Source organism: Dromiciops gliroides, chromosome 5 (assembly GCF_019393635.1).
Source record: "Dromiciops gliroides isolate mDroGli1 chromosome 5, mDroGli1.pri, whole genome shotgun sequence".
NCBI lineage: Eukaryota > Metazoa > Chordata > Mammalia > Microbiotheria > Microbiotheriidae > Dromiciops > Dromiciops gliroides.
In genome coordinates this window covers 50758265-50786140 of record NC_057865.1, presented here as the reverse complement: position 1 = coordinate 50786140, position 27876 = coordinate 50758265, and the positions used below count along the sequence as shown (strand labels likewise).

Genomic DNA, 27876 nt, shown 5'->3' with positions numbered 1-27876 from the left:
AGGCACAGACACATGGATGGATGAATGGATAGATGGATGGATGGATGGATGGATGGATGGATGGATGGATGGATGGATGGATGGATGGATGGATGGACGGACGGACGGATGGATGTTTCCTTGCTCTGGCTATCTTATAAGTCTAGAACATACTTCCTTTTTCATTGAAGCTTCTTAGAATCTGTACTGTCACGTTTTATATCAGGTCTTTCCTAATCCTCTTGCTCCCACACACACACACACACACACACACACACACACACAGAAAAAATCCTTGTATCTTGTACATATTTATAATATCCATATACATACAAATATTTGCCTCTCCTAATAGAATATAAGCTTCTTAGAAGCAAGGACTGTTTTTCTCTTTTTTTTATCCCCGGCCCCTAGCACACTGGTATAAAATGAGTATTAGATAGGTAGCTAGCTAGATAGCTACCTAGCTAGATCAATTGATCAGAATCTGTACTCCAAAAGGGCAAATATAGAGGCAGTATGGTGCATAATATATAGAGAATTGGCCCTGAAGCCATGAAGACCTGGGTTTGTGTCACTACTACCAAATACTGACTGTGTAAGGCTGGTTGAGTCATTACTTTTCTTTTCTTTTTTCTTTGTTTTGTTTATTTTGTTTTGTTGTTGTTGTTGTTGTCCTTGTTGGGGCAATGAGGGTTAAGTGACTTGCCCAGGGTCATGCAGCTAGTAAGTGTCAAGTGTGTGAGGCTCGATTTGAACTGAGGTCCTTCCTGAATCCAGGACCAGGGCTTTATCCACTGCACCACCTAGCTGCCCCTGAGTCATTGCTTTTGCTTTGTTCTCAGCAGCTCTTTCTGTAACTTGCAGAGAAGGTGCTGCATTGGAAGAAGGAGGTTCCTCAACGTAGAGTTTTCTATACCGAATTAATTTGTTAATAATGCATGTAAGGGGTGCAGTTAGATGGCGCAGTGATTAAAGCGCTGGCCCTGGATTCAGGAGTACCTGAGTTCAAATCTGACCTCAGACATTTGAGGTCAGACATTTGAGGTCAGACATTTGACACAGCCTACTGGCTGTGTGACCCTGGGCAAGTCCCTTAATCCCCATTGCCCCACAAAAAACAATCAAACAAAAAACCAAAAAAACAATATGTTGGGGATTTTAGGTTGTTATCAAAACAAAATATATTTAGGGGCAGCTAGGTGCCTCAGTGGATAGAGCACCACCCTGGAGTCAGGAGTACCTGAGTTCAAATCCGGCCTCAGACACATAACACTTACTAGCTGTGTGACCCTGGGCAAGTCACTTAACCCCAATTGCCTCACTAAAAATAAATAAATAAATAAATAAATAGTGCATGTAAGAAGGAGACTATAGGAGCAAGGGTGATAAGTTAGGTGTAGAAAGGGAAAGGGACTGACTGGAGCAGAAGTACAAGTAAAGTATATAAGCATTATTAAGTGTTTTTACATGATAATACAGTGTAGTGTTGGAAATACAAAAGAAACACCCAACCCCTGCTCTCAAGGAGCTCACAGTCTAATGGGGATGACCACCTTCAAATAACTATGTGCAAATAAGACAGATACAGGATATAGTAGGCAACTAGGTGGCACCATAGTACATAGAGTGCTGGGCCTAGAATCAGGCAGATTCATCTTCCGGTGTTGAAATCTGGCCTCAAATATATATGAGCTGTGTGACCCTGGGCAAGTCACTTAACCCTGTTTGCCTGTTTCCTCATCTGCCAAATGAGGTGGAGAAGGAAATGGCAAACTACTCCAGTATCTGTGTCAAGAAAACCCCAGATGGGGTTGATCTGGTCCATTTTTCCATTGTTATAGGTTTCTAGAACAGTGAACCCCTAGAAGGTGATCTCAAGTGTCCATTGAGTCTTACCACTGTACAAATTCTCCTATGGCATTATTCGGAGTTTTTTTGGAGTGATCGTCCATTGTACAAATTCTCATTAAAGCCCAGTTAGCCATTCAGGCCATTCATCTGAGATCAGGGTTCCGGAAAGTTAATGAGAACCCTAACCAGAACCTTTGTCTTTTCAGGATGATGCCGAAAAGGAGAAGACCACAGCCAAAGCCCTGGAAGATGTCAAGGCCAACTTTTACTGTGAGTTGTGTGACAAGCAATACCACAAACATCAGGAGTTTGATAATCACATCAATTCTTACGACCATGCCCACAAGCAGGTAAGTTGACATGGAGTGTAACTGCCATTTTTACTAACCAGTTCAGGCCTCCATCAAAGCTGGCAAACTTTTTCTTTATATGAAAATTGCTGAAGAAAACACTGTATACCTTTGTCTTAGAAACCCTGTTGAGTTTGATTTTTCTAATCATATGTCATGTTGGCTGACAAATGTTTTCAAATGGGATGGTCCTTTTGCAATAAGGTGTGATTTACAGAAGTCCTCAATAGACCCAACTAAAGAAATTTAGAATTTTAAGGTAGGTGGGATGATTCTTTGGTCCTTTTCATTAAGCCAGAGTTGTCAAATATGCAGTCCCTTCCCTTAAAGAATTTATCAAGGGGCAGCTAGGTGGCACAGTGGATAGAACACCGGCCCTGGAGTCAGGAGTACCTGAGTTCAAATCCGGCCTTAGACACTTAACACTTACTAGCTGTGTGACCCTGTACAAGTCACTTAACCCCAGTTGCCTCACTAAAAAAAAAAAAAAAAAAAAGAATTTATCAAGAGAAACATGTATAAACATTTAAAAAAAAATAGAGACTATGGGAGGGGGGGTGGAGAAGAGAGACACCATCATCCCATTCCACTGAAAAATAATCATCTTTGTTAAGTAAGAACAACATTTGATTGAATTAGTCAGTCAGAAATAAGAGTAAGCACAATCTATCTGCCTCCTTGAATCCACCCAACCTATTTAGGGGAGTGTGACATGCCCTGAGGAATTTGTGTAAATTTAAGAACTATCTAATAATCAGGGATTCTCTAGTAGAGGGAAGTAAAGACTTCCAGAGTTGAATCAGAAAGAAAAGGCCACCTAGCTTTAACCAACACAAAGGGAAAGAATAGGTAAGACTGAGCTAAGGAAGAGAAGGGGCATATTCGGCATTATCAACATCAGTTCTATGGATATCTCAGACCCAGGCTGACTCCACCAATTGTACCTACATAATTGGAGACTGATGGAAGTTAAAAAAAAAAAAGTCTCCTCTTTCTCCAGGTTTTCCTCTTGGTGCCTATCGATAGAGGTGGTAATATAATCTAATGCTTCCTATCCAAACATTCCCTGTAACATGAATTTTCCCTTAACCACAGAGAGGCCAGGGGTTATTTGTAGATATAAATGTATATTAATACAGAGCACCTAACCTCTGATCAAATGTTAGGAATTTTCCTGGAGGCTCAGAGCAATAACAATAATTTTTTTAAAAAATCTAAAATACACTCTAGAAAGCAAAAGAAGATGAAATCCCATGGGCCTAAGGGACCACTATATTGTCTCTAGGTTTAAAATAAGCTAATTATTATAGCAGAGTATTATCTAACAGAATATCTAATGAGGAGTAGAAAACACATGTCTAAATGAAAGGACAATTTCTTAACAACAGAATGAGGATTTTGGAAGGGAGAGCAGGATAAGGACCTCAGAAAACTGAAATAGGGAAAGGAATTTTAGTCCAGACAACCTAAAACTCAGAATAATGGAGATTCTGTGTGGAGCTACCTGGAAGAAGTTTGTCAGCCCTTCACAGATCCACTCGTAGTGTTGATTTGATTATCAATCCCTGAGCAAGAAATGAAAAGGAGGGAGTTCATGCATGTTCAGGGCAGAGGATGAGTTCCTAGTCCTTCTTTGTGCTCAAGGCAGGGGTCATTGTAGGCTTAAGACTTGGTGTCTTATAAAAAAGTGAAATCTGTTTGGAATACCCAACCTCAAATGACAGTTGCTGGCATTTCCAGTACAGAGCTATTGAAGCATTAGAGCATTTCATTCCTGATTTTTTTCCTGTGACCTGGGAAGGGAGAGGCTAGACGTGGACCACTCTGTACTGATCTAACTACTTCATTTCTCTTTCTTCCTCCAAGATTTTATCTAATGTTAAGTTAGGGAACATCTGGGGAATTATTTAGTAAGAAGTTTCTAACTTGATCTGAGATATGGAAGGGATTGAGAAAAAAAATCAGTATGGCTGCCTGGAGAATTCAGAGGATTCTTGTGACTAGATTACAGGAAACACAAAGGTTTGGTACCAAAATAATAGAAAGTCCTTAAAACTATGGACAAACCTTTTGAAGATAATCATGAGCTAGCAATTGCATGCTAATCTAGTCTGTATATTCAATTCAGCTTTGATTAATAGTACTACTACCTATTTCGACAGTATGTTAATGTTTGCAAAAAGCTATCCTTAAAACTGTGAGACGTAGGTAGCATGACTCTCATTTTCTCCAATATGGCCCCTCTTGTCTCCTGTGACCCTGCCATGCCTCTAGTACAGATTCTCATCCTCTGCTGTCTCAATGACTCCGACAGACTGTTGGTGGGTCTGTCTGTCTCAAGTCTCTCCCCACCCTAATCTAGCCTCCATTCAGCCACTAAAGTGATTCTCCTAAAACACAAGTGTGATCATATTACCCTCTACTCAATAAACTGCATTGGCTCCCTATTGCTTCCAGGAACAGATGCGAAATGTTCTGTTTGGCATTCAAGGCCATTCATAACCTAGCCCCTTTCTGCTTTTCCAGCCTTCTCACACCTTAACCCCTTAACCTCCAACCCCCACCCCAAGCTCCCACCCAATACATACTCTTCAGTCCAGTGACACTACCCTCCTGGCTCTTCCATGAACATGACCCTCCATCTCTCAGCTCTGGGCATTCTTTTGGGCTGCCCTTCCCCCCCATGCTTGGAAAGTTCTCCCTCCTTTGGTCCAACTACTGACCTCCCTGGCTTCCTTTAAGTCCCAACTAAAATCCCACCTCCTACAGGGAGCCTTCCCTAACCCTTCTTAATTCTAGTGCTTTCCTTCTTTTCATTGTTTCCTATTTATCCTATTTATACCTTGTTTTGTTTATATTGGTGTGTATGTTATCTCCTTCATTAGAGTGTAAACCCCTTGAGGTCAGGGACTATCACTTAACTACTTTTGTATCTTCAGTGTAGGCACAGACACTGATAAATGTTTGACACCTGATAAATGTTTACTGAATTTAATTGAAGTGGGTAACTGGGATGCAAACTCATATTAAACACAAGGGTTTCAAGGATTTTACTTCAGTTTTTTTAAAAAAATAGTTTTTATTATAATTATAGATTGGATACATAGAAATCATTTTTTTATTTTTGGAAGTTATAGCTTTCACTTTAAGCAGCTGGTACATTTAGTAATCCGATACTAAAAATTGATTTTTTTTGAATTTTATGCGGCTATGAACCCAGGTTATGAAGTTTCACAAGGAAAACAAAAGGATAAAGCCTAATTTTTGTTGGTCCCTCTACAAATTGCAAATACTTTCTAAGTAGTCCCTTGGTTTTTTAGCTCTTTAGTGTGAGTTCTTCATTAAATTAATTCACCTGTCAATATTGCACTCTATTATTAAAGAAAACTGAACTTGTATATAAATTAAAGGAACCACCTGGAAAAAGAACACTTGGGTAACTATTAACACAGTTAACATAACAATAAATATTAATTCCTTACGAGGCAACCTACAAGCCATAAAGTTCTTCTGAGTGTAACTACAAATCTGGATAATGCTCAAACAAATCGTCACCATACTCAGGAGTGACAGAAGTCCCTCTCTGCCCAGTACAAAGTCTGCTTCATCTCAAATTAGAAAAATCAACTGCCTCAGCTCCTGTTCAATTAGTATCTAAAACTGTCTGTCATAATACAGAATCCATTCACCTTCAGCTTCTCCACATATGAAGCTAATCCCTATAATCTCCATTTGACTCAGAAAAGGATTTGTTTTCCCTCTCAAGTAGTTCATTTCTGTGTCAGGCTTCTCTCAAAATTCAAACTGGTCCATTCTTAAAACATGTGTTCTCCCCATGCTGGTCTGCTTGGAAAGATTTAGCACAAAAGAGGTCCTGTTTCAGTGTACTGATTCCAGGGGAGAGTGACCCATGACCTGGAGGAGGAATTCAGTCCCATGAACTGGGATAAACTGGGGGGTTTGGAATTAGTTCATGATTTCTGTTGTCATTTATTATGACTCATTTTGAGTTGAGACACGACCATGCATGATCTTGTCTCCCCCGGTTGATGTCTGGTTCAGTGTTTGAATCAGAGAGGTGTATGAGACTGTCTTGAGGCTGGACTATCTTGCCTTTGTATTTCCATTTAAAACAATAGCAATGGATGAACAGATTATATAGTGAAACTGAATGGCTCTGTCTCTGATCTGCTTCTTGGCTCTGCAGCTGGTATATAAAGCACAGGCCTCTAACAAATCAGAAGTGATGGAGCCTGTTATAATCTGGAACCCTACCCTGGGATGCCTCAGTCTGGAGGTGGGGGGGGGTGTTTTGCTCCTTGTGCCTCTATGGCCTTTTAAAGTGAAGGACTAGGAAGCTTCATCTTAGAAGGTATAAGGGCGTGAAAGGTTCTGTATCTAAGTCTAGGATGGGGTTACATGAACAAAGTGTCTTTTCCTAGTATTAGGAGTCTTGTTTTTTTTTATTCATTCAACAAATATTTGTTGATTGTTTACTATAGTCAAGGCACTATACTAAGCAAGGTAAAACTATCTCCTTTAATTTGGCTCTTGCTGTACTATCAAATTGGCTTTCAATTGATTCAAGGGGATAAGATGGGTTGAATTATAATTTGTGCTAATTAGGTAAAAACCAATTGATGGAATATTGGTAGTAAAGATGATCCTTTGGTTATAGAAGTTAAACTCTCACTTGCCGCAAGAATTCCTTGTACGTCATCTCACTTCTGCTCGAATACTTCTAGCAATGAACACCTTACCATTGGAAAGGCTAACCCATCCCATTACTGGGAAGCTTTAAGGGACTAAATAAAAATGGAAGGGAGGGAGGGAACAAGGAAAGAAGGAAAGGAGGAAGGAAGGAGGGAAGGAAGGAAGGAAAGAAAAGGAGGAAGGGAGGAAGGAAGGAAAGAAAATCTAAAGTTCTTTTTTTGCTACCTAATACAGTGTCACAAAAGCTTAGTGTCACAGAGCTTTTAAACGTCAGAGGCAGGATTCTAATGTAGGTGTCCCACTTGCAAATTCATGAATGTTTCTAGGTGGTACAGTGGATAGAGTACTGAACTCGGAATGCCGGGTCTTGAATTCAAATTTTGCCTTAGATACTTATTAGCTGTATGATCCTGGACAAGTCAGTTAACCCTGTTTGCCTCAGTTTCCTCATCTGTAAAATAAACTGGAGAAGGAATGGCAAACTACTGCAGTATCTTTGCAAAGAGAGCCCCAAATGGTGTCAAAAAGAGTCACACACAACTGAACAACGACAACAACAACAACAACACAAATAAGACAGTCTGGAAAGCTAAAAGAAATTGTGAAGTTTTGGGTTTTTTTGTTTGTTTTCTTAGCATACTGTCTTACATACAGTAGACAACCAATCACAGTTTTTGATAAAATAAATGAATCACACTACTAGTTGTCAACATATTTTCCACTTAGCCTTAGACCAGGAAAAATAAGCATCTACTGCTAGTACTTGGAGCAGGGTTCATAAGCATGCCTCTGGTCCCTATGAATTTGGATGTTACTTTTAGTCTCTTCCTTCTGATTGCTTTCTCTATGTGTGAAACGAAGGTGGAACTATGAGAAATCACCAAATATAGTCCTAGAGATGAAAATAAGATCTATTATATTTGTTCATGCCCTGAACTATTTCTTCTTTTAAGTAGACAACTGGTTCAGTTTCTTTTTTTTTTTTTTTAAATCTCCTACATTTTTCTAGTAGATCCATCTTTGGATTTTATTAGATTTGTTCTTTTGGTATCCCAATTCCCTCACTAATATATTTCTGTTATACAATTAAACATTTATTATTTTAAATTTTCCCTGGAAAACATCATCTAATATTAGTGATCCCATTGTTTATACAGTATTTTGGATATATTCTATTTTCTTGCATCCTGAAGATATTTAAAAAATCTTTGCCTATGATTTTTCTTTACTCTGTTCCATTCTATGTTGTTTTTAACCCATTTCCCAGTTATCTCATACCATATTGACTTTTGTTTTGTTACAGTTCCACAATGCCTGAATTGAATAGTATATTAGTCCTTTAAAACATAAGAATAGTACCTCTCCTATCATTGTTTAAGATTAGTGATGTTTGTATCCTTCTTCTATGATCCTGCTCCTTAAAACTTAAAAGTTTTGAGGCAGCTAGGTGGTGCAGTGGATAGAGCACCGGCCCTGGATTCAGAAGGACCTGAGTTCAAATTCGGCCTCAGACACTTAACACTTACCAGCTTGTGTGACCCTGGGCAAGTCACTTAACCCCAATTGCCTCACAAAAAAACAAACAAACAAACAAAACCTTAAAAGTTTTGAGTACTTATAGGGTGTAAGGATCTGGAAGAAGTCCGTGATGATCTATATAAGGTGTTCAGTCGGGTAATAAAACTACAATAATGGAATGAACAGAACCCAACTATTATAAGCCATAAACCCTTCAGTGATATAGTTTGGTGCTAAAAGTGGAAGAGGCAACAGGAAATGTGTTAATACCCAATCAGAGAAGCTCAGATTCAGAAAAACCACAAAGACCATTTAGCTTGTGATTGATCTAGGATCCTCTCTCCAATGTCTTCACCAAACAGTCTTCTAGTTTATTTTGAAGAGTTTAGTAGAAATCTAAGAATGGAATAGCAAGACAGCAATATATCAAAGCCGTTTATATTTTGCTGCCAAGTTAGTAAGACAATGAGTGAGAAAGAAGAGATCACAGTTAGCTAAAGGTAACACAGGAAGCCTTCATGGAAAAGATGGAAATTGAGCTCAACTTTGAAGGATGAGTAAGATGTGGATAGGTGAAAATTTGGGAAAGAATTCAAGATAAGCAGCAACATAGGCATGCTTCTGCCTTCAGTCTAACAAGCCTACCTTTGAGAATAAAGGTGGGGGGAGGGAAATCAGTAGACTATTAACAGTGTTTCTAGTTGAACATCTATTCCTGAACCAAGTCTGTTAGCTACCTTGTAGTGATAATCCCCTCTTCATCCACCTTTTGCTTCCAATGTAAATGAACATATGTTAGGTTCTGGTTTTGAATTGTTTTCTTTACTTTATAGTAGGTGCATTTCTATTGGCTTTTCTGAAGTCAGATTCATTTGCTCTTAATTTACTATAGGTTCACTTGCTTTGTCCTCTCTCCATCCCCCGTGTATTTACTAGATGATACCTTTGGCTGGGGGTGGAGGGGAGAGGAGTGGAGGGGACAGTGGTAGAAAATAATTTCTTCCTTAAGTCTTTAAATTTATGTATTCTGTCCTTCTCTATAATTGTTTTATCCCACTGGATTTCAGGAAGATAAGCTTTCAGTCTTCTGAAATGTACTTGACGGAATTGCTTTAAAGCAAATAATGGGCTCTCCTTTGTTTTGTCCATTTCTATTAGTGTCTTGATCTTGATGACAAACTTACTTAAATTGCCATTGCTGAGCCATGCTATGTCATCTTTTTTCTTCTTTTCATCAATTGCCCTTTTCCAAGAAGACAATGTTAAATTAAAAAAGATTCTTAGTTTATACTTGATTCTATGATGAAGAAAAGGAAATAAAGTGCTGTGCATTCCCTCCTGTTAAGGATTCATCCCTGAGGTAAATTAACAATGAACTCTATGGAGATAATCCTTCAGTGGGGGGCGGGAGGGGGCAGAAGAAAAGGAGAAATCATCTTTTAAGGGGAGGTAGTCCTCTCTAGCGAGGGTTTCCAACTTTTTGCATTATAAAATTAAGTATTTTATGACAGTGCATAGGACAAAGTGCTAAATCTGGATTCATGAAGACCTGGGTTTTAGTCTGATTTCTGAGTGGCTCTAAGAAAGTCATTTAACTTCTCTTTACCTCATTTTACATATAAGGAAAATGAGGGAACTGAACTCAATGACTTCTCTCATTCTTTCTTTTTTTTTTGAAGGGCAATTAGGGTTAAGTGACTTGACCAGGGTCTCACAGCTAGTTAAGTGTCAAGTGTCTGAGGTCAGATTTGAACTCAGGTCCTCCTGAATCCAGGGCTGGTGCTTTATCCCTGTGCCACCTAGCTGCCCCTCACTGACTTCTAATACATATTTTAGCTCTGAATCTCTGACCCTAAGATTCTAAGTTTCTTTGGAGATTTTTGCACACCCAAAATATATCTTACTGATTCCTGAAATTCCACCATCAGTGATTCATTTCTTGGTGTTTATCCTTCCTACAAAGTTCTTTTTGATAGCACTGTTGCCCCCTCTTTCCTCTCTTGGCTTCTGAGACAATGCACCATCCTGGTACTCTTTCCATTACTTTAACCCTTCTTTTTGTATCTCCTTTTGTTACTTTATCCTCTTCCTGACTCCATAATAGTGAGACAATCACATCTCTCCAGATCCTGATTCAGTACATCTTCATATATTGAAATAAAATGGAAACTGTAATGGATGAGTCACAGTTATCTTAAGGGATCAGGCAGCACCAGAGAGGTAACATTTGGCTGGGGGAGGGCACATATCCCAGATTTCCAAAAAAAGAGTGAGAGAGGAAGAGAAAGAGAGGAATATTTTCAAGTTATATTTTTAAAAAATATTTTGTGTTCGTGTAAATTATGACTCTTTCTTAGGCCATTGTCTTACTCTTTCTTTCCTATTTATTCTTCATCCTTCCTTCCTTCCTTCCTTCCTTCCTTCCTTCCTTCCTTCCTTCCTTCCTTCCTTCCTTCCTTCCTTCCTTCCTTCCTTCCTTCTTTCTTTCCTTCCTTCCTTCTTTCCTTCCTTCCTTCCTTCCTTCTTTCCTTCCTTCCTTCTTTCCTTCCTTCCTTTCTTTTTCTTTCTTTCTTTCTTTTTCTTTCTTTCTTTCTTTTTTGCAGGGCAATGAGGGTTAAGTGACTTGCCCCAGGGTCACACAGCTAGTAAGTGTCAAGTGTCAGAGGTAAGATTTGAACTCAGGTCCTCCTGAATCCAGGACTGGTGCTTTATCCACTGTGCCACCTAGCTGCCCCACTCCTATTTAGTCTTAGCTTTTTTCCATTTTCCCATATGGGGAATATTCTCAGTGTTATCAGTGAAACTTGAGCCTATAACTTGTTACCAACTCTATTCCACTCACCCTCATGAAGAAGGCAAATAAGGTGTATTAGAGTTAGACAATAGAAATATAGATTGAGATATTCCACTTTTAGAAAGACATGAACTTTTTTTTATCCTTCTACCATGGGGATGGATTATGTTGATTCATGCTGTCCCACCTGGAGCCCTAGTGACTAATGGCATAAAATGTAAAGAGGGTTGAGTATGCAGTGTATTATTGGGAAATGGATTATGCAGTCTTCTCAGCAACAGACCCCTTCTGAGCTTTCATACATTGGTTGTCATTGTTGAATGACACAGTGATAGCCACTGTAAAAATTATGGTCATCTATGCTACTTTTGTGGTGGCTGAGGGGAAACCATATAAATTCTTTATCATTTCATAGCCCTGTGTAGCTTGCAGATGTAAATCAAATAACTGTATTCTTATATGGACAGGGCGGAAAAGCTCTGTTGGTGATGCTCGGGTTTTAGGAGCCTGTGCACATAAACTTTGGTAGTGTTATCTCTGAAAATAAAAGATAGAAGCCTGTGCTCCAGCTAATGCCAAGTCATTGGCTAATGATCAGTATTAACCCCCAAATTGTCTAATGTTCAATGAGAAGAAATGTGTGAGAAAACATACACCTCAGAGTATCCCAATTGATTTTCTGATTTTCTCTGGAATCACTGGTTTGATCAATTGTTAAACTGTTTGCATTTCAAGGAAGATTTTCCTGTGTTCTTGACACTGAACATTTGAGCAATGATTAAACATTAACCTAATGTAGAACAAATTTTCTCTCTCTCTCTCTCTCTCTCTCTCTCTCTCTCTCTCTCTCTCTCTCTCTCTCTCTCTCTCTCTCTCCCTCTCTCTCCCTCTCTCTCTCCCTCTCTCTCTCTCTCTCTCTCTCTCTCTCTCTCTCTCACACACACACACACACACACACACACACACATGAGAATGCCTACAGTCATATATCTCTCTCTGTGTAGTGCAATCCAATTGCAATAAGCTCCAAGGCATTTTTCACATTCTGTAATAGTATGAACCTTTGCTTTATTCATATAGTAGTTTAAATGAGTGGGCAATCAGCTGGGGTAAAGATAATGATTCACAAGCATCAGACCCCATCCCTTCTAGTGCCCTGAAGACCGACCATACTGAAGTTCTTCTATCTGCTGATTTCACTGAAGCAAAGTGTTTATTAACAAAAAGAAATGTGTAGCTTGATTTGTGAGAAAGCAATTAAAAATGTCTTTTTCCATACAAAGCTTTTAAAAAGTGTCATGCAGATACATTTTGTAATGTTATGAGTTATACATTAACAAATATATGTCATAGATACACATATGTAACATATATTAAGCATATTGAGTAATAATTAATCAGACAATCTCAAAAGTTGAAAGCAACTTTGTAATAATGATAGCGCTTAGCATTTATATAGAACCTACCATATGGCAGTCACTCTGCTAAGTACTTTACAAATATTATTTCATTTGCTTTTCACAACCTTGGGAAGTAGATATCATTAATAGTATCCCCATTTTATGATTGAGAAAACTGAAGCAAATATAGGTTAAGTGACTTGCCCAGGGTCACGCAGCAAGTAAGTTGTCAATTTTTGTTTTGGTACTTGTCCTCCTATGGGAAAAAACAAACAAACAAATAAACAAAATCAGATCAGAGAACTGCTATGGAAAAACAGTACCTGTTTATGTGTCCCAAGAACAGGCAGGCTTGAATCGTGCAGGGACCCCTTCCAAAGAAGGAGCTCAAAGATTCCCTATTTCTGAGGGTATATAAGTTCTCTTTGTTCATTGGTTACAGGGTGTTATCAGTTTCATTAGCATGATACAAATCAACTTAAAAGCCAATACTGTGACAAGAATAGACATAATACAAATTGGTTTAACAATTTCAGTTATAACAAGTATGCAGGAAATAAAGAAACACTATGATAAGATAACATGATTCCAAAAAAGTAGTTTGGCAAGGATGAAGATGCCCAGATGTCTCCACAAGGCAGGGACTTACTATTCTGGGGAAAGAAATCACCAGATAGGGACTGATCTGCTAGCTATCTGGGTTCAGTTTGGAGTTCAGTCAAAGGGCATTTTGCTCCTATTAATCCAGAGTTTCATAAAATACTTTTGGATAACAAGGCAGCTCCATCAAATCCAGGTGGTTCATAATTCTTATTAATACTGTCAAGGCAAGATTTGAACTCAGGTGTTCCTGACTCTAGGCCTAATGCTCTATCCACCACATCATCTAGCTGCCTTCTATTTCTGTGTTCAATCTCTACATCCTCTCTGGGATCTACTTGAACTTTCTTTGCTTGAAGACCTGTACTGTACCCCATGGTGAGTACTTAATAAATCCCTGTTAACTGACTGGTTGACTCTCCTCCCAAGGCAGCACATCCTACTCTTTGTTGTTGTTGTTCAGTTGTGTCCAACCCCCCATTTGGAGCTTTCTTGGCAGAGATACTGGAGTGGTTTGCCATTTCCTTCTCCAGCTCATTGTACAGATGAGGAAACTGAGGCAAAGAGGTTTAAGTGACTTGTTCAGGGTCACATAGCTAGTAAGTATCTGAGGCAAGATTTGAACTAAGGTCTTCCTGAATCCAGTCCTGGTGCTCTATCCACTGAGCTATCTAGCTGCTCAAATCCTACTTTTGGACAACATTGATCATTAGGAAATTTTTTCCTGATACCAAATTGAACTTTTCTTCTTTGCAACTTTTCTTGTATTCAAGGCATCTATATGAATTATTGGTATTCTCACAGTGCTATATAGTTCACAAGTATAAACCAAATAACTATATTCATACAAGCACAGTGGAAAGGGATTATATATAACATTGACAAAAGTCAGGCCTTAGTGAATAGAACATGGTATCTGGAGTCAGGAGGCTTGGTCTGAATTTTGGCTTTAACATTACTAGTTGCTTGGCTATGAGCAGACAAATTCTATAAGTCTTAGTTTCCTGATTTGTAAAGTTTTCATCATCATCATCTCATGATGTTGTGAAGGAAACACTTTGTAAGCCTTTAAGTGACATACAAATGTGAGATAGACACCTACCTGCAGTAGGTTTCCTTCTGGTTTCCAATATTATACTTACCGTAGAGAAACAAAGAGAAGAGTTGTCCAGTACTGGACAACTTCTGACTTTTTGGCCAGAATCGAGGGTAGAGCCCTTCAGTAATCTTAAATATCCCAAACAAATATATTACATAAATATTGCAATACTCCAAGGCAGCTAAGTGGTGCTGTATTTAGAGCACTGGGCTTGGAATCATGAAGATCTGAGTTTAAATCCAGCATCAGACACTTAATAGCTGTGTGACTCTGGTCAAGTCACTTGGACCTTTGTTTGCCTCAGTTTCCTCATCTATAAAATAGGGGTAACACCACCACCTACTTCACAGGGTTATTGGGTGGATCACATGAGATATTTGTAAAAAAAAAAAAAAAAGCTCTTCACATAAGTGCTTGCACACAGTAGGTACTATACAGAGACATACCCTTCCCTTTCCCTAGCCCCATACCCCAGTGGATGTGTGGTCTCCCTGGCATGAATATTCCTTTCAATGATATACAAATTTCAATCTAACTGTGCTTAAACATCTTGTACAAAGCCTCCATAATTGCCTATTATTGTCCTTCTGATGATCTCTCCAGGTCCCTTCCACTACAATGAGTTGTGTGTGTTTTGGAAAATTCCTGACTAATTTGACCACATTAGACCACTAAACCTGATAAAGTGAGCCTTATTTTGGGCCTGAGTTATCCAGTTTGCAAATCTGCATGTAGTTATAGACAAGGCTCCATCCAATGTGCTTAAGTCCTTCCTTGAATTCCTCTCCATCAAAAGGAGAGCAATGAAATGGGAGGACTGTGCATGCATTATCCCTCTCTCTTGTGACATGACTGGCTCAGCATCTTTTTCAATAATACATTTCTTTGATGACATCCTTTTATAACATTTTTCCTAAGTTATTCTTTCTTTGTGATATAGGGCCATCTGCTTATGACTATCATTCATATTCCTCTGTTCACCCTTTGGGTGATCCTCAACTGAAGGAATATCCATGAAATTATAGCAAATTCAATTTTAAAATAATGCAGTCTTGAAATTAGATTGTACTCTGCTTAAGGAAAAGGCAAGTGATCACTTTGTTAGAGGAAAAATATATATTCTTGACAAAGCATCTATGATAGAAATTTTACCATTCTTTTTCTCTTCCCAGGTTGACATAATGTTTGATAGTTTTCTAAAATCAGGGACTAATTTTCTGAATGTTTGGGCATGGAGTTTATTAGTTTAATAGTGCTATCTGGTGATTTTCTTTGCTTTCCCATGAAATAATTGTATGTAATATAGCCATGTTTCAGTAGCAGAAACTGAATTATCAAAAGCCATCGAACACAGGCTTATGTCTTAAGGCAACAAATTCCAATTTGAAATGTCAACCTGCACAATCCTTTATTTTAATGCCACAAGTCTATGAAGTCCAGTGGGCTTCATTAAAAACTGCTATGCCAGGTGCCCTATGAGTGCATTCCTACTTTCTGATCCCAGTAAGCAAAGAAGACAAATTAGTAGTATTCATCTTTGGAAATTGCATGTTGTTTAGAATAATGAGATTCCTTTAATCATTAGTACTTAAGAAATCTCTAGGAAATAATGCAGAGATTCCTTTAAATTTAATGGCTAGATAAGCTAAATTTGTCATTAAATGTTAGTTGAAAAGACTTACACTTGCTATTCTTTAAAGTGAATGCTAATTAACATGCAAATGAGCAATTTAACCCCCTTTAAATTGGAAAAACCCAGGGGACACTTAATTTCATAGTTGTTAATGATGGCCCAATGATTGTAAGACAATTCTTACTATTTCATTATGCAAGGAATTACAGAAATGCCTATAGGATCAGATTGGAGCATTTTAAAATAGAGCCTGAATCACACACGTCTGTCAGAAGAAAGAATATTTTCTGTTCGTTTTTCTGCCACTCAACATTCTGCTCTGCTCAGAGCCCACCAAAGGCTAACCTAAGCTGCTGAATTTTTGCAGCATGTCTATGGAGTGAGGCCCTGCTGACAGGCCTGACTTGGTCACAGATTATGATTTTTTTTTCCCCTTGATAAGAGCAGAGGCAGATAAAGATCCTGTCCTAGTTTTCTTGCTCTATATACAGGACCAGCTAATACCTGTTTCAGGTATTGCCTTGAACGTGTCCCAGAGATTATTGAGGCCTAGGGTTTAGACCTGGATGGGACCTTGATTCAATTCAAACCAACACACATTCATTCATCACATTATTATTATACTATATGAATACGCACAAATATATTTATATGCATATATAATTTATACTCTATATCATATGTGAACACAGTTTATATATCATGTTATATCATGTTATACCATGTATACCCAAAAGAAGAGTGTTTCTGAGAGTCCAGGATCAGAGGGGAATAGAAGTCTGGCAGGGGTATAGCTCCTGTTGATAGAAACTCTGGACATTTGCTTGGGTCTGCATAGCCCACTGTCCCACAAGCCAACATGCACTTTGGGTGATGAGTTGGAGATAAACTACGCACTGCAGTGCTATGCTAAGGGGAAGTTCATATACTATTGATAGAATCCCTTTACATTAATGTAGAGGGGAATTAAATAGGCCAGAGTCTCATGGCATCTCAGAGCTGGGACCATTTCCTCCCTCCCCTTCTTTCTGTGGATGAACAGAGAAAAGCATGAGAATTGTATTTTCAGCTGGCATGGCAGAGGGAAGTCTAGTAATTATTCCCCTCATCATTAATCCCCTTATGTAAACACCTGCTCTTCCACAAAATCCTGTGTTAACTAATTAAAGCATTTTTATCTCATTACTTATAATAAAGTAGAGATTGGTAGCACAAGAATAAAAACATTCTCCATGAAACTGAATTGATAGCTACAGGATAAATTTGAGTTACATAATGCTAACATTTACCAGTGGGTGCCTTGCAGACTTTTCTAGGATGTGTTAGGTGCTTTAAGTTTCTAGGTTCATCAGTTAATGAAAACAACAAGAACTACAACAGGAACATCTTGTAAGTGAATAAGGTTGTTAAGGTGAGAAGCAGTGTGGTACAAGATAGAAGGTCAATCTTGGTGTAGAGAGTAGAGAGCCAGGAGGAAAACTGAGTTCAAATCCTGCTTCTGATGCAGACGAAGACATTCAAGACAATGTCCAGTTGTCTGGATCTATATCTTGCCACTGGATCCAAATGGCTCCAGAGGAGAGAATAAAGCTGGTGACTTTGCACAGCCCTGCCTCACTTAAATCCAGTTCATTGCAAGTTATGACATCACCTCCCAATGTTGTTATCCTCTTCAAGAACATAGCTTCTTCTTTTTTCTTTTTTTTTTGGGGGGTGGGGCTGGGAAATGAGGGTTAAGTGACTTGCCCAGGGTCACACAGCTAGTAAGTGTCAAGTTTCTGGGGCCACATTTGAACTCAGGTCCTCCTGAATCCAGGGGCAGTGCTTTATCCACTGTGCCACCTAGCTGCCCCCAAGAACATAGCTTCTTAATGCTCCTTTGTTGTTTAGTCATTTTTCAGTTGCATCCGACTTCCTATGACCTCTTTTGGGGTATTCTTGGCAAAGACACTGGAAGAGTTTGTCATTTCCTTCTTCATATCATTTTACAGATGAGGAAACAGAGTCAAACAGAGTTAAGTGACTTGCCCAGGGTCACACAGTTCATATATATCAAGCCAGATTTGAACTCATGAAGATGAGTCTTCCTGATTCTGAGCCCAGTGTTCTATCCATTTTACCACCAAGCTGTCCCTCACTGCCCCAGGCAATTCTTTAAGACTATGTGCTGTAAATGACTTACTGGGAGGAAATGAAGTGAAATTGAAAGAGTATTTTTTTTTCTTAAGTCAAAGTATCTGGGTTCAAAACCCACCTTTGGTGCTGACTACCTGGCTGACCTTGGGAAAATCAGTTACTGCCCCTAACCCTTAGTTTCCTTTTTGATAAAATGAAAAGTTAGATTAGATAAACACTTAGGTCTGTTCCAATGGTAGCTCTATGATTCTACAATTGGTGGAGAGAGTTTCTACACCTGGAGTTCCACATATTGATTAAATTGCAGGTCCAGATATTTTTCCTCCCTGAAAAAAAATAAATAAAGGAATTGTCATAAATTACATAAAAACACCCACAATGGGGAGCAAGTATGTGCGATGAAAATACAGGGACTCTTTCTTCTGACATCCCATTCTATAACTGTAAAGACAAGGGGTGGAGGTAGAAGGAGGTGGTCTTTTGGAAAATGCTTGGGCTGGGGATGCAGGCTTTATATCAGCCAGGTTGTTAAGCAAAAGGGAAGTAGTCGTGGTCCTTAGTCAAGATTCTGTTGAAGTTTATACATAGTATATCTTGATTTTAGTACCCTAAATACATAGGGCAAACCAACCCTTTTGTGGTTGTAAACCAAGCTTCAAGAGCCTTAGGCCAAGTTCATTCAGTATAAAATGCTATAGCTGCTTTTCATACCACTGGGCATAAGAGATATAAATTAGAAAGTTTTCTTCATTGTATAGAGAAACATCTTCTCTTGGACCTCTTTTTAATTGCCTCAATGTATATTTTTTTAAAAAAAATATATTTGAAATCAGAAAAAGATGAGGATTGGCAGTGATATCTAATCAAACCATTTTGATCTGGTTGGAAATACATAGCATAGCACTTAGCTGCAACATAGCTAAATAACCTACTACACTTGGGAAGGTCGGAGCAGAATACACATCAGTATCTCATAATGATGCCTTGGATCATTGCTATTTTGCACACATGACTTTTTTAAAGAGCATATCATTATCCCAAGATGAAAGACCAGTAATGACGAGTTGATCCTGTTTTAAAAGTTGTTGCTATGAATGGCTGAACAGTACATGTGATGAAGGTTTACATCATAGCTTTCTGTCCTCAAAGATAGCTAGGTGGTTCAGTGGATGGAATGCTGAGCTTGGAGTCTGGAAGACTCATCTCCCTGAGTTCAAATCTGACCTCAGCTAATTCCTAGTTGTGCAACCCTAGGCAAGTCACTTAAAACTATCTCAGTTTCCTCATCTGCAAAATGGTCTGTAGAAAGAAATGGCAAACTATTCCAGTATCTTTGCCAAGAAAACCACAGGATGGGTCACAAAGAGTTGGACATGACTGATCAACAACATTCTGCATTCTCTCTTGCTTCCTGTACACATCCTGAGTTGAATTATAGTGAGACAATGGACTGTCTTATTATAGGAATGTTTTAGCTATAATGAAACATTGAATTCAGTAGCAAAATGAGCTCTGCAATCATGTTATGAAATATCCTCTACTGCAGTGGGATCTTAATTTTTTGGTGTGTTATAGACCCCTTAGTCAGTATGGAGAAGTTTATGGACCTCTCACAGAATAATCTTTGAATGCATAAAATAAAATAGGATTAGAAAGGAAGCGTAAAATAAAGATGCAATTTTTCCCCATCCAAGTTTGTTGTTCAAGTTGTTTCAGTCATGCATGATTCTTTGTGACTCCATTTGGAATTTTCTTGGCAAGGATACTGCAGTGATTTGCTATTGCATTCTCCAATTCATTTTACAAATGAGGAACCTGAGGTAAACAGGTTAACTTTCCCAGGGTAATACTGCTAGTAAATATCTAAGACTGAATTTGAACTCAGGTCTTCCTGATTCTAGGCTCTATACATCCAAAGTCATAGACCCCCTAAACTGTATCATCAAATCCATCAGGAATGCCTGGATTGCAGGTTAAATACTTCTGTAATGATGGATATATATTTTACACATTCCATCTACCTAGAATAAGATTGTTTTTTTTTTAAATTGGTGTCTTTTATTTTACATTGATTCTCTCCCTCTCCTGTCATCTTTGCCAATTTGTTAGGTGTGAGGTGAAACCTGAGAGTTGTTTTGATTAGCATTCTTTCTATTAACAATGATTTGGTACAATCTTTCACATAATTAGAAATCCCCTACTGTTCTTGAGAACTTTGTTCATGTCCTTTGTCTATGATCAAGAATAAAGAATGGCTCATGTTCATATAAATTCATTCAAATGTCCTATGCATCCTGGATATATGCAAAGATTTTCCCTCATTTGACAGTTCCTTTTCTTATCATAGACATATCAGTTTTATTTCTACAAAACCTTTTCAACTTCTTGTAATTGAAATGATCTACTTTACCTTTTGTAATTTACTCTGTCCTTTGTCTGATTAAGAATTTTCCCCCTCATGTTCCTACATTCCTCTTGGCAAATTTTCTCAGCACTTCTTGTCAAATAAACCTCTTTCTAACAGGTTTTTATTCTCCTGACTATCAAACAGTAGACTATTGGGTTCGAATGTTAGAATGATACTTTCAGAGGAATATTAGAGATCATATAGTCCAGAGGTGTCAAACACATTGTCCAATAGCCAATACTTCTGATTGGGCCCCAACCACATTAAGATGTATTTGGGAAATATTGAACAAAATAAATAAACATACAATAAAACAAATAATACAGGTTAAAGCTAGGTCAATATGAAGCCTTCAGGGACCCTTACATATAGAATAATGGCCTAGTTTCTGTTTCTCTTTGAGTTTGACATCACTGATCCAGTTCACTGCCTCTATTTACTCACTTGATTCCCCCTCCCCTTTGTTTAGCCAAATTCCCTTGAGTGATCCTGGATTTCTCTTTAGTGTACTTGAGTTTGATGCAAATGTCATATATATATATATATATATATATATATATATATATATATATATATACATACATACAGAGACATCTAGAGGACCACACCATCACCAGGGAACCCCCTCCTCTAGCTTTAGTATGCTTCGAAAATGTCAGTGAATACTTCCAATACTATTGAAGTCATTGTTGACATTTGTATAACACTTTAAAGTTTCCTAAGTCCTTTGAATAGGATCCTCACAATGAGCTTTTGAGGCAAGCACTACCATATTTACTGTCCCATTTTACAAATGTGAAAAATAGGCCTAGAGTGGTTAATTAAACAATTTGCTAATCAAGGCACGCACACAAAAAAACACAACAAGAAAACAAGAATCGATTGAGATAACCTATGTGAAACACTTTGCAAACCTCAAAGAATACTACATAAATGCTATCATGATTTATGACTATCAAGAGGTAATATTTAGACTTGGGTTTCTTCTGACCCCATTTCCCTATTGAGGGAATAATGAGGTCTGGGGTGTCTATAGATATAAAGTAGTTCTCCCAAAGTCACTCACATAGTAAGTAGCTAAACCAAGACTTGAACTCAGGTCTTTTGCCTCCAAAATCCTGCTGTAGTAGAGGCTTACAAGGTTGACTAGATATAAAAAGAGTACCATTTTAACATGACTTTGGGATACTTTGGGGCTTTCAGTATAATATAGGAAACGCTAAAGAGAGGTCCAGATGGCCTGAAACAATGAGATGAATTTAGGATTATAAGTAGTTGAGGAAACTTTAGAGTCAAATAGAAGAAAAATAGCCCTATTTTGTGCCAGAAATTTGCTAGATTGAAATACAAGTTTTTGATGCCTTTTATGTATTTTGTAATAATTATTTTAATATGTAATTCCATATTAGTTTAGGGAGAATGCATAGAAATGATCTTATGGCTCTCTTAGTCATAGTTCACAAAACACTCAACAAAGTTTGAGATGTAGGTGAAGTTGTTCCCTCACAACATACAGCTGTCCTTTTAAGGCACCTACTCACTCTTTTCCTTTAGAGTTAACTATTCCAAGGACTTGCTGCCTTTATGTAAGGTAGTCCAACTAGGCTTCTCCACTTTGGGCAATACCAAGTTCTGAGCTTTTCCTCTCATCAATTAAACAGTTCTTTGTTAAAATCCTTTCTGGGGAAAAGGGAGGAAAGGCTGTATAATCTGATATGCTAATTCAAGCTAAAATGCAAATGAATGCTAACCCAACATATTGTATTCTTCCTACATATTTCCTCAAGGAGTTAATACTGGAAATTTCAGGTAGGAAGGTAGGCACATAGATTTGTGAACTACAAAGACAATTTTTGTTTCTTTTCAATCACAACTTGTAGGCTAGCCCTGGAGGAATGGCAAAAGATAAGGAAAATACCCCTAGAGATTCTTTTGAGTCCAATAATTATATTCAGTTTAGATTTAAGAAAAAAAGAACATTTTTATCTTATTTTCATTGATGTATTCTATTTTTGAATATACTTCTTCCCCTTCCCTTCCCAAGTGAGCTATGTCTTGTAACAAAGATTAGCCAGCATATCAACACCATCGAAGAGATTATTCAGTATTCCACAACCATAGGGAGCTATACTTCCATACATCTACTGTGAAGGGAGGGAGGACAATTTTCTCAACTCTTTGTCTTTTTAATTATACAGCCTTCTGTTTTGTTTTTCTTTTTTGTGGTTATTCTTTCCATTTACATTATTATAGTTATTGCATGTTTCATTTTCCTGGCTCGGTTTAATTCATCCTGTATTAGTTTGTATTGATCTTCCCAAGTTACTGCATTTTATTAAAATGCCACAGTTTATTTAGCCATTTCTTGACTAATTCACATCTATATTGTTTTGGTGGTTTTTTGTTTTGTTTTGTTTAGTTTTTTAGGGGTTTTTTTGTTACTACCAAAAGATCCGCTATGAATACTTTGGTATATGTGGGATCTTGTTTTTCACATTTGATTTCTTTGGAATCTATGTGTAGTAATGGGATCTCTGGGTCACAGAGTATTATTATTTTAGCCACCTTAGGAAAAACAACAACAACATTATTTCAGGTTATATTTAAATCATTAGACCCAACCTGAGATGAAGAAAACTCAAGCATAGTCTAATAATTGAGCATAATAATGTAACAGAATAGCCCATTGGATTCCCCTTATTTCTACCACATTCTCACATCCAGCCTCTCTCTTTACTCATCTTGCTACCACCTTAATTCAGTCCCTTGGCCACTCCCTTCACCTACATTCATGTAAATCATCTCTGATTTTTTTTTTTTTGCTTTAACATATCTCCATTCCAGTTCATCCTTTACATAGCTTCCGGTGAAATTTTCTTTATAAAAAGGTCTGACCATACCACCTCCTATGGTTGAAAAATTCTTATAGTTTCTATTACCTGTATCCATGGTAACTACGTGGCACCTGGTGGATATAGCTCTGGTTCTAGATCCAGGAAGACTCATTTCTTGAGTTCAAATATGCCCTCAGATACTTAGTAGCTGTGTGACCCTGGGTAAGTCATTTAACCATGTTTGCCTCAGTATTCTCATCTGTAAAATGATCTGGAGAAGGAAATGACAAGCCACTCCAATATCTTTACCAAGAAACCCCCAAAATCGTGTCAGGAAAAATCAGGAATGACTGAAACAAATCAACATCAAATTGTGAGCAGGATAAAATATAAATTTCTTTATGTTCCCTTTAGAGATTTTCCCAACCTCACCCCTAACTACCTTTACAATCTCATTATATGTTACTCTCATTCTGGCACCCTATGAATCAGCCAAATGTGCTTTCTCTCTGGTTCTTGAATCTTTCCACTGGATGTCCACCATTCCTGAAATGCACCCTCTTCTCACCTCTACCCCACAGAATACTTCCTTTAATGTTTATCTTAGAAAAGCATCTCTTACTTGAAGCTGTTCCTGATCCTCCCAACTGCTACTGCCCTCTTCTCTCATTATTGTATTTATTTATATTTATTCTCTATATACTTAGACATGGACTTATATCCCCCATTTAAAACATAAGGATCTTGACAGTAGAGATAATGTTATTTGTTGTATTTATATTTCCAGCAAATGGCACATAGTTGGCACTTAATAAATGCTTGGATTCATTTGGCAAGTGTCTGTTATTTGGCCTTGTGCTAGGTCCTAGGGGCACAAAAACTAAACATGACAATTTTCCACTCAAGAGGAGCAAAGTTGACTTCAAAATACATATAGGACTTAATTACTAACTATTGACTTTGTTTTAAAATACAACCTCTGGGGAATATTAAATCAATTAATAAAAACATTTTAAACCACTGGCACATGCTATCCCTTCCTCCTTGTCACTGCTACTGATTTTCTAGGAAATCTAAAAGGAAGTTGGGATGGGGAAGGCTCTGCCATTCCCCTTTATTTTCTATTCAGTCAAATCTCATCAGTCAGATAAGTTCCTGGGGGTAAATGGGATGGCTAATCAGGCATTTAGGAAGGTATCTATTGAAACATAAATGGTTGGGGCAGCTAGGTGGCACAGTAGATAAAGCACCAACCCTGAATTTGGGAGGACCTGAGTTCAAATCCTCAGACAAATTGACACTTACTGGCTATGTGACCCTGGGCAAATCACTTAACCCTCATTGCCCAGCAATAACAAAACAAAAAACATAAATGGTCTTGCCATCTGCCTTGAAGCTGACCCTTCTTTTTATGTGTTGTCTCTCCTCATTAGAATGCAAGCTCTTTGAGAGAAAGGATGGGCTCACTTTTTTTGGTGTCATTCCTAGTGGTAGCCCAGTGGTTGGCACATACCATAATATATTCTTAGTAAATGTTCTCCCATTCTATTCCATTCCATTCTTCATCATTAAGGAGTAAGAGGAAAAGGAAGAGAAATTCACCTTTTAAAAATTAATAGGAAGGTGAACTGTGGGCCAAGGAAATGTTAGAGATAATTTCAAAGCTAGAGAAACTGAGGCCCAGAAAAGCGAAGGACCATGCTGAAGGTCCCATAACTAGTAAGCAGCATAGATGGGATTCAATCCAAAGTTCTCTGACTGCTACTCTTCATCTACCTCTCCCTAGAATTTCCATGTAGATTTATACACTTTTTATTCTTCTATTTTCCTATTCTTTGCTTTTCCTCCCTAGGTCAAACTGGAAAGTCAGAGAAAAACTTCTAAGCTTTTAGCACAAGTTGGGGTCAGATTTTCACAATGACTCTTCTTAGAGTGAATTGGAGGATTAAAATGTATTAAGCACTAAGCAATAATAACTGTATTTATAAAAAAGTCAGATTTGATGAAACCTCGAGTTTATAAAATAAGAGCTCTAAACTGTCTAATATACTTCCCTCCATTCAGCCTTTATATGGACCAGTCTATATTATATTTCACCAAATTTTTAAAAAGTAATTTGAAATCTCTGCTCTGTGAAATGTAGCATTTCAATGAGGGTTCTGTTATGGAGGGAACTGGGTGGGGGGGCTGGGGTTTCTTAGGAATTCCTCTTTAAAGAATAACACCCTCTCCAACACAGATCCAATTAGAATCAAATAATATTTTATTTGGGTGCTAGAGAAAGGAAAACCTTGAGACAAGCCCCAAGGGGAGATAGCATGGCACAGAGATGTGGTACTCTGAGTAGGAGACAGACAAATGATTTTATAGAGGACCAATGGTGGTCTGATCATCTGACTGTGGAATGTTCCCTTATTGGGAGTGATCATATAAGGGAGGACCGTTCCCCACTGGTGGTGGCTGGGGAAAGTTGAGCAAGATGCGGCTCTCATCTCTCTAGCCATCTCAGTTTCCCCCTTTCCACTCAGGCTGCAGCCTGATGGGCTTATCTCTCTTGCTTCAAGGTGTGTCTCAAAGAGAAGACCTGTGTCAGCTGTCCAGGTTAAACTTTAATAGTCCTGGTGCTTGGATAGAGCACTGGCCCTGGATTCAGGAGGACCTGAGTTCAAATCTGGCCTCAGACACTTGACACTTGCTAGCCATATGAGCATGGGCAAGTCACTTAACCCTCATTACCACACAAAAAAAACCCAACAAACAAAAAACTTTAATAGTCTTAACCCTGTAAGAGTTCTTAACTGTGTGTGTATGTATGTATGTATGATGAACCTTTTTGGTAATCTGGTCAGGCCTAGGGACCCCCTTTGTTATAATGTTATTAAATGCAAAAATTAAATATATCATATTACAAAGGAAATCAATTATGCTGAAATAAATAATTATTTTTTCTAATCTAAGCTCATGGAATCCCTCAAATCCATCCAAATACCCCTTTGGAAGTCCTATGGACCTCAAATTAAGAATTGATACTTTAGTTGCAGTGTATCCTATCACTTATAATAAAGTTATTGGGGGAAATCCACCTGCTTCATAAATATATATACAGTATTGTAACAATTGGAATGACGCCACCTGCTGGAGACTTACTGTAGAAAAGTTCCGCCATGAAAGGAAGGTCTTTGAGGGCAAGAACATGCATCTTTTCTTTGGAATCAGGAAGTGACGTTGGCTAGTGGGAGGAAGAAGGAAGAGCTGGGCGCTCTGAGTCGGGCTCTTTCCTGAGGACGCTGGTGGAAAAGGGAGCTAGAAATGAGCTCTCCCTTTAATAGATAGGAATCTAGGCCTTTTTTGATCTCTTTACCAAATTCTTATTCTCTTTAATAAATGCTTACAAGTCTCACTCTTGCTAAAGCTTATAATTTATTGGCAACCACTCATTAGATAGTTTAGACAGAATAGCTAGAATTTTAGCCCTTTACAGTATTTTTTTGGGGGAGGAAGAAAGTATGTGATGCTGTTTAAAGCAGTTTCTGTTTAGTAAGAGAGAGGATTATGTGTATGCATGTGTATGTATGTCTGTATGAAAGAGAGACTCTATCTATCCACACAGTGTAAAAAAGTAAGAGCCATTATGAAAAAAAATAAGGAAAATAAAGCTTATGGGGAAGAGATGGAATTCAAAGAAATATTTTTAAATTACAAAACTGTGAAATATCCAAGGAAGGTATCACTGTTCCTATTTTTAAATTAGTGAACTGTAGCTTATCCAGGCTGTTACTTGCCCAAGATCACACAGCTGGTAGGTGGCACCATTGGGAGTAGAACAGGCACCTTTGAATGCTTAGTCCATTATATTTCTCACTATTCCAGAAATGAGAATTCCTTGAAAACTTCTTCCATCTCAATGGCGAAATCTCTTCTGCTTCATCACTGCTAAGAGAAAAGTGGCAGTGATGGAGTGAGGAAATGGCAACATCTCAGGTCTGATTCCTCTCTGCAGTGTCTCCCTCTAACTCACTCCTACAATCCCTGAGGCTGCTTGGGGGAAATTGCTGCTTTTGGAGACTGCTGTTGGTCTAGCATCCCTCAGCCTTAATTATGAAATTGTCAGAGAAGCAGCAATACATCTTCTGTCTGCAGTGCCACCCACCATCTGTTTGTTCCTTGACCTCTGGCAATGGCTACTGGCAAAGACTGAGAAGGCGGCCCTGGAGTGGGAACAGCTGCGGTGAAATCTCAGTAGTCCATAATACCCAAGTCCCTCCCTTAAGATTCTTTTAGGCAGAGACTGGCTGTCTTTCTGGTCACACCCCTGCACAGGAGAGAGTGAATTGAGGAGAAGCTACCAAAATCATTTGCAGAAGGAGGGAGTTTATACATTGCACTGTTTGGTTTATTGTTTTCTTCATCCAGCTATTTGTTAGAGGTTTAAACTTTTTAAATAGCTCCTTGGAGGTGTCCTTCATGATATCAATTGATTTCCAGACCAGTATGAATTGTGTCCTATTCATGTGTCTGTTTTTGAAAACCCACCAGAGTCAGTATGCTTAACAGGATTG

At 38.2% G+C, this 27876-nt stretch overlaps 1 protein-coding gene across 1 annotated transcript in view; it reads left to right on the top strand.

The window, feature by feature from the left end:
- ZNF804B (zinc finger protein 804B) overlaps positions 1-27876 on the top strand; it is a 576688-nt gene that overhangs the window by 498735 nt on the left and 50077 nt on the right. Inside the window, exon 2 of the mRNA XM_043968609.1 lies at positions 2040-2183. Coding sequence (XP_043824544.1) covers positions 2040-2183 — 144 coding nt within the window. The remainder of the gene's footprint in view (positions 1-2039; positions 2184-27876) is intronic.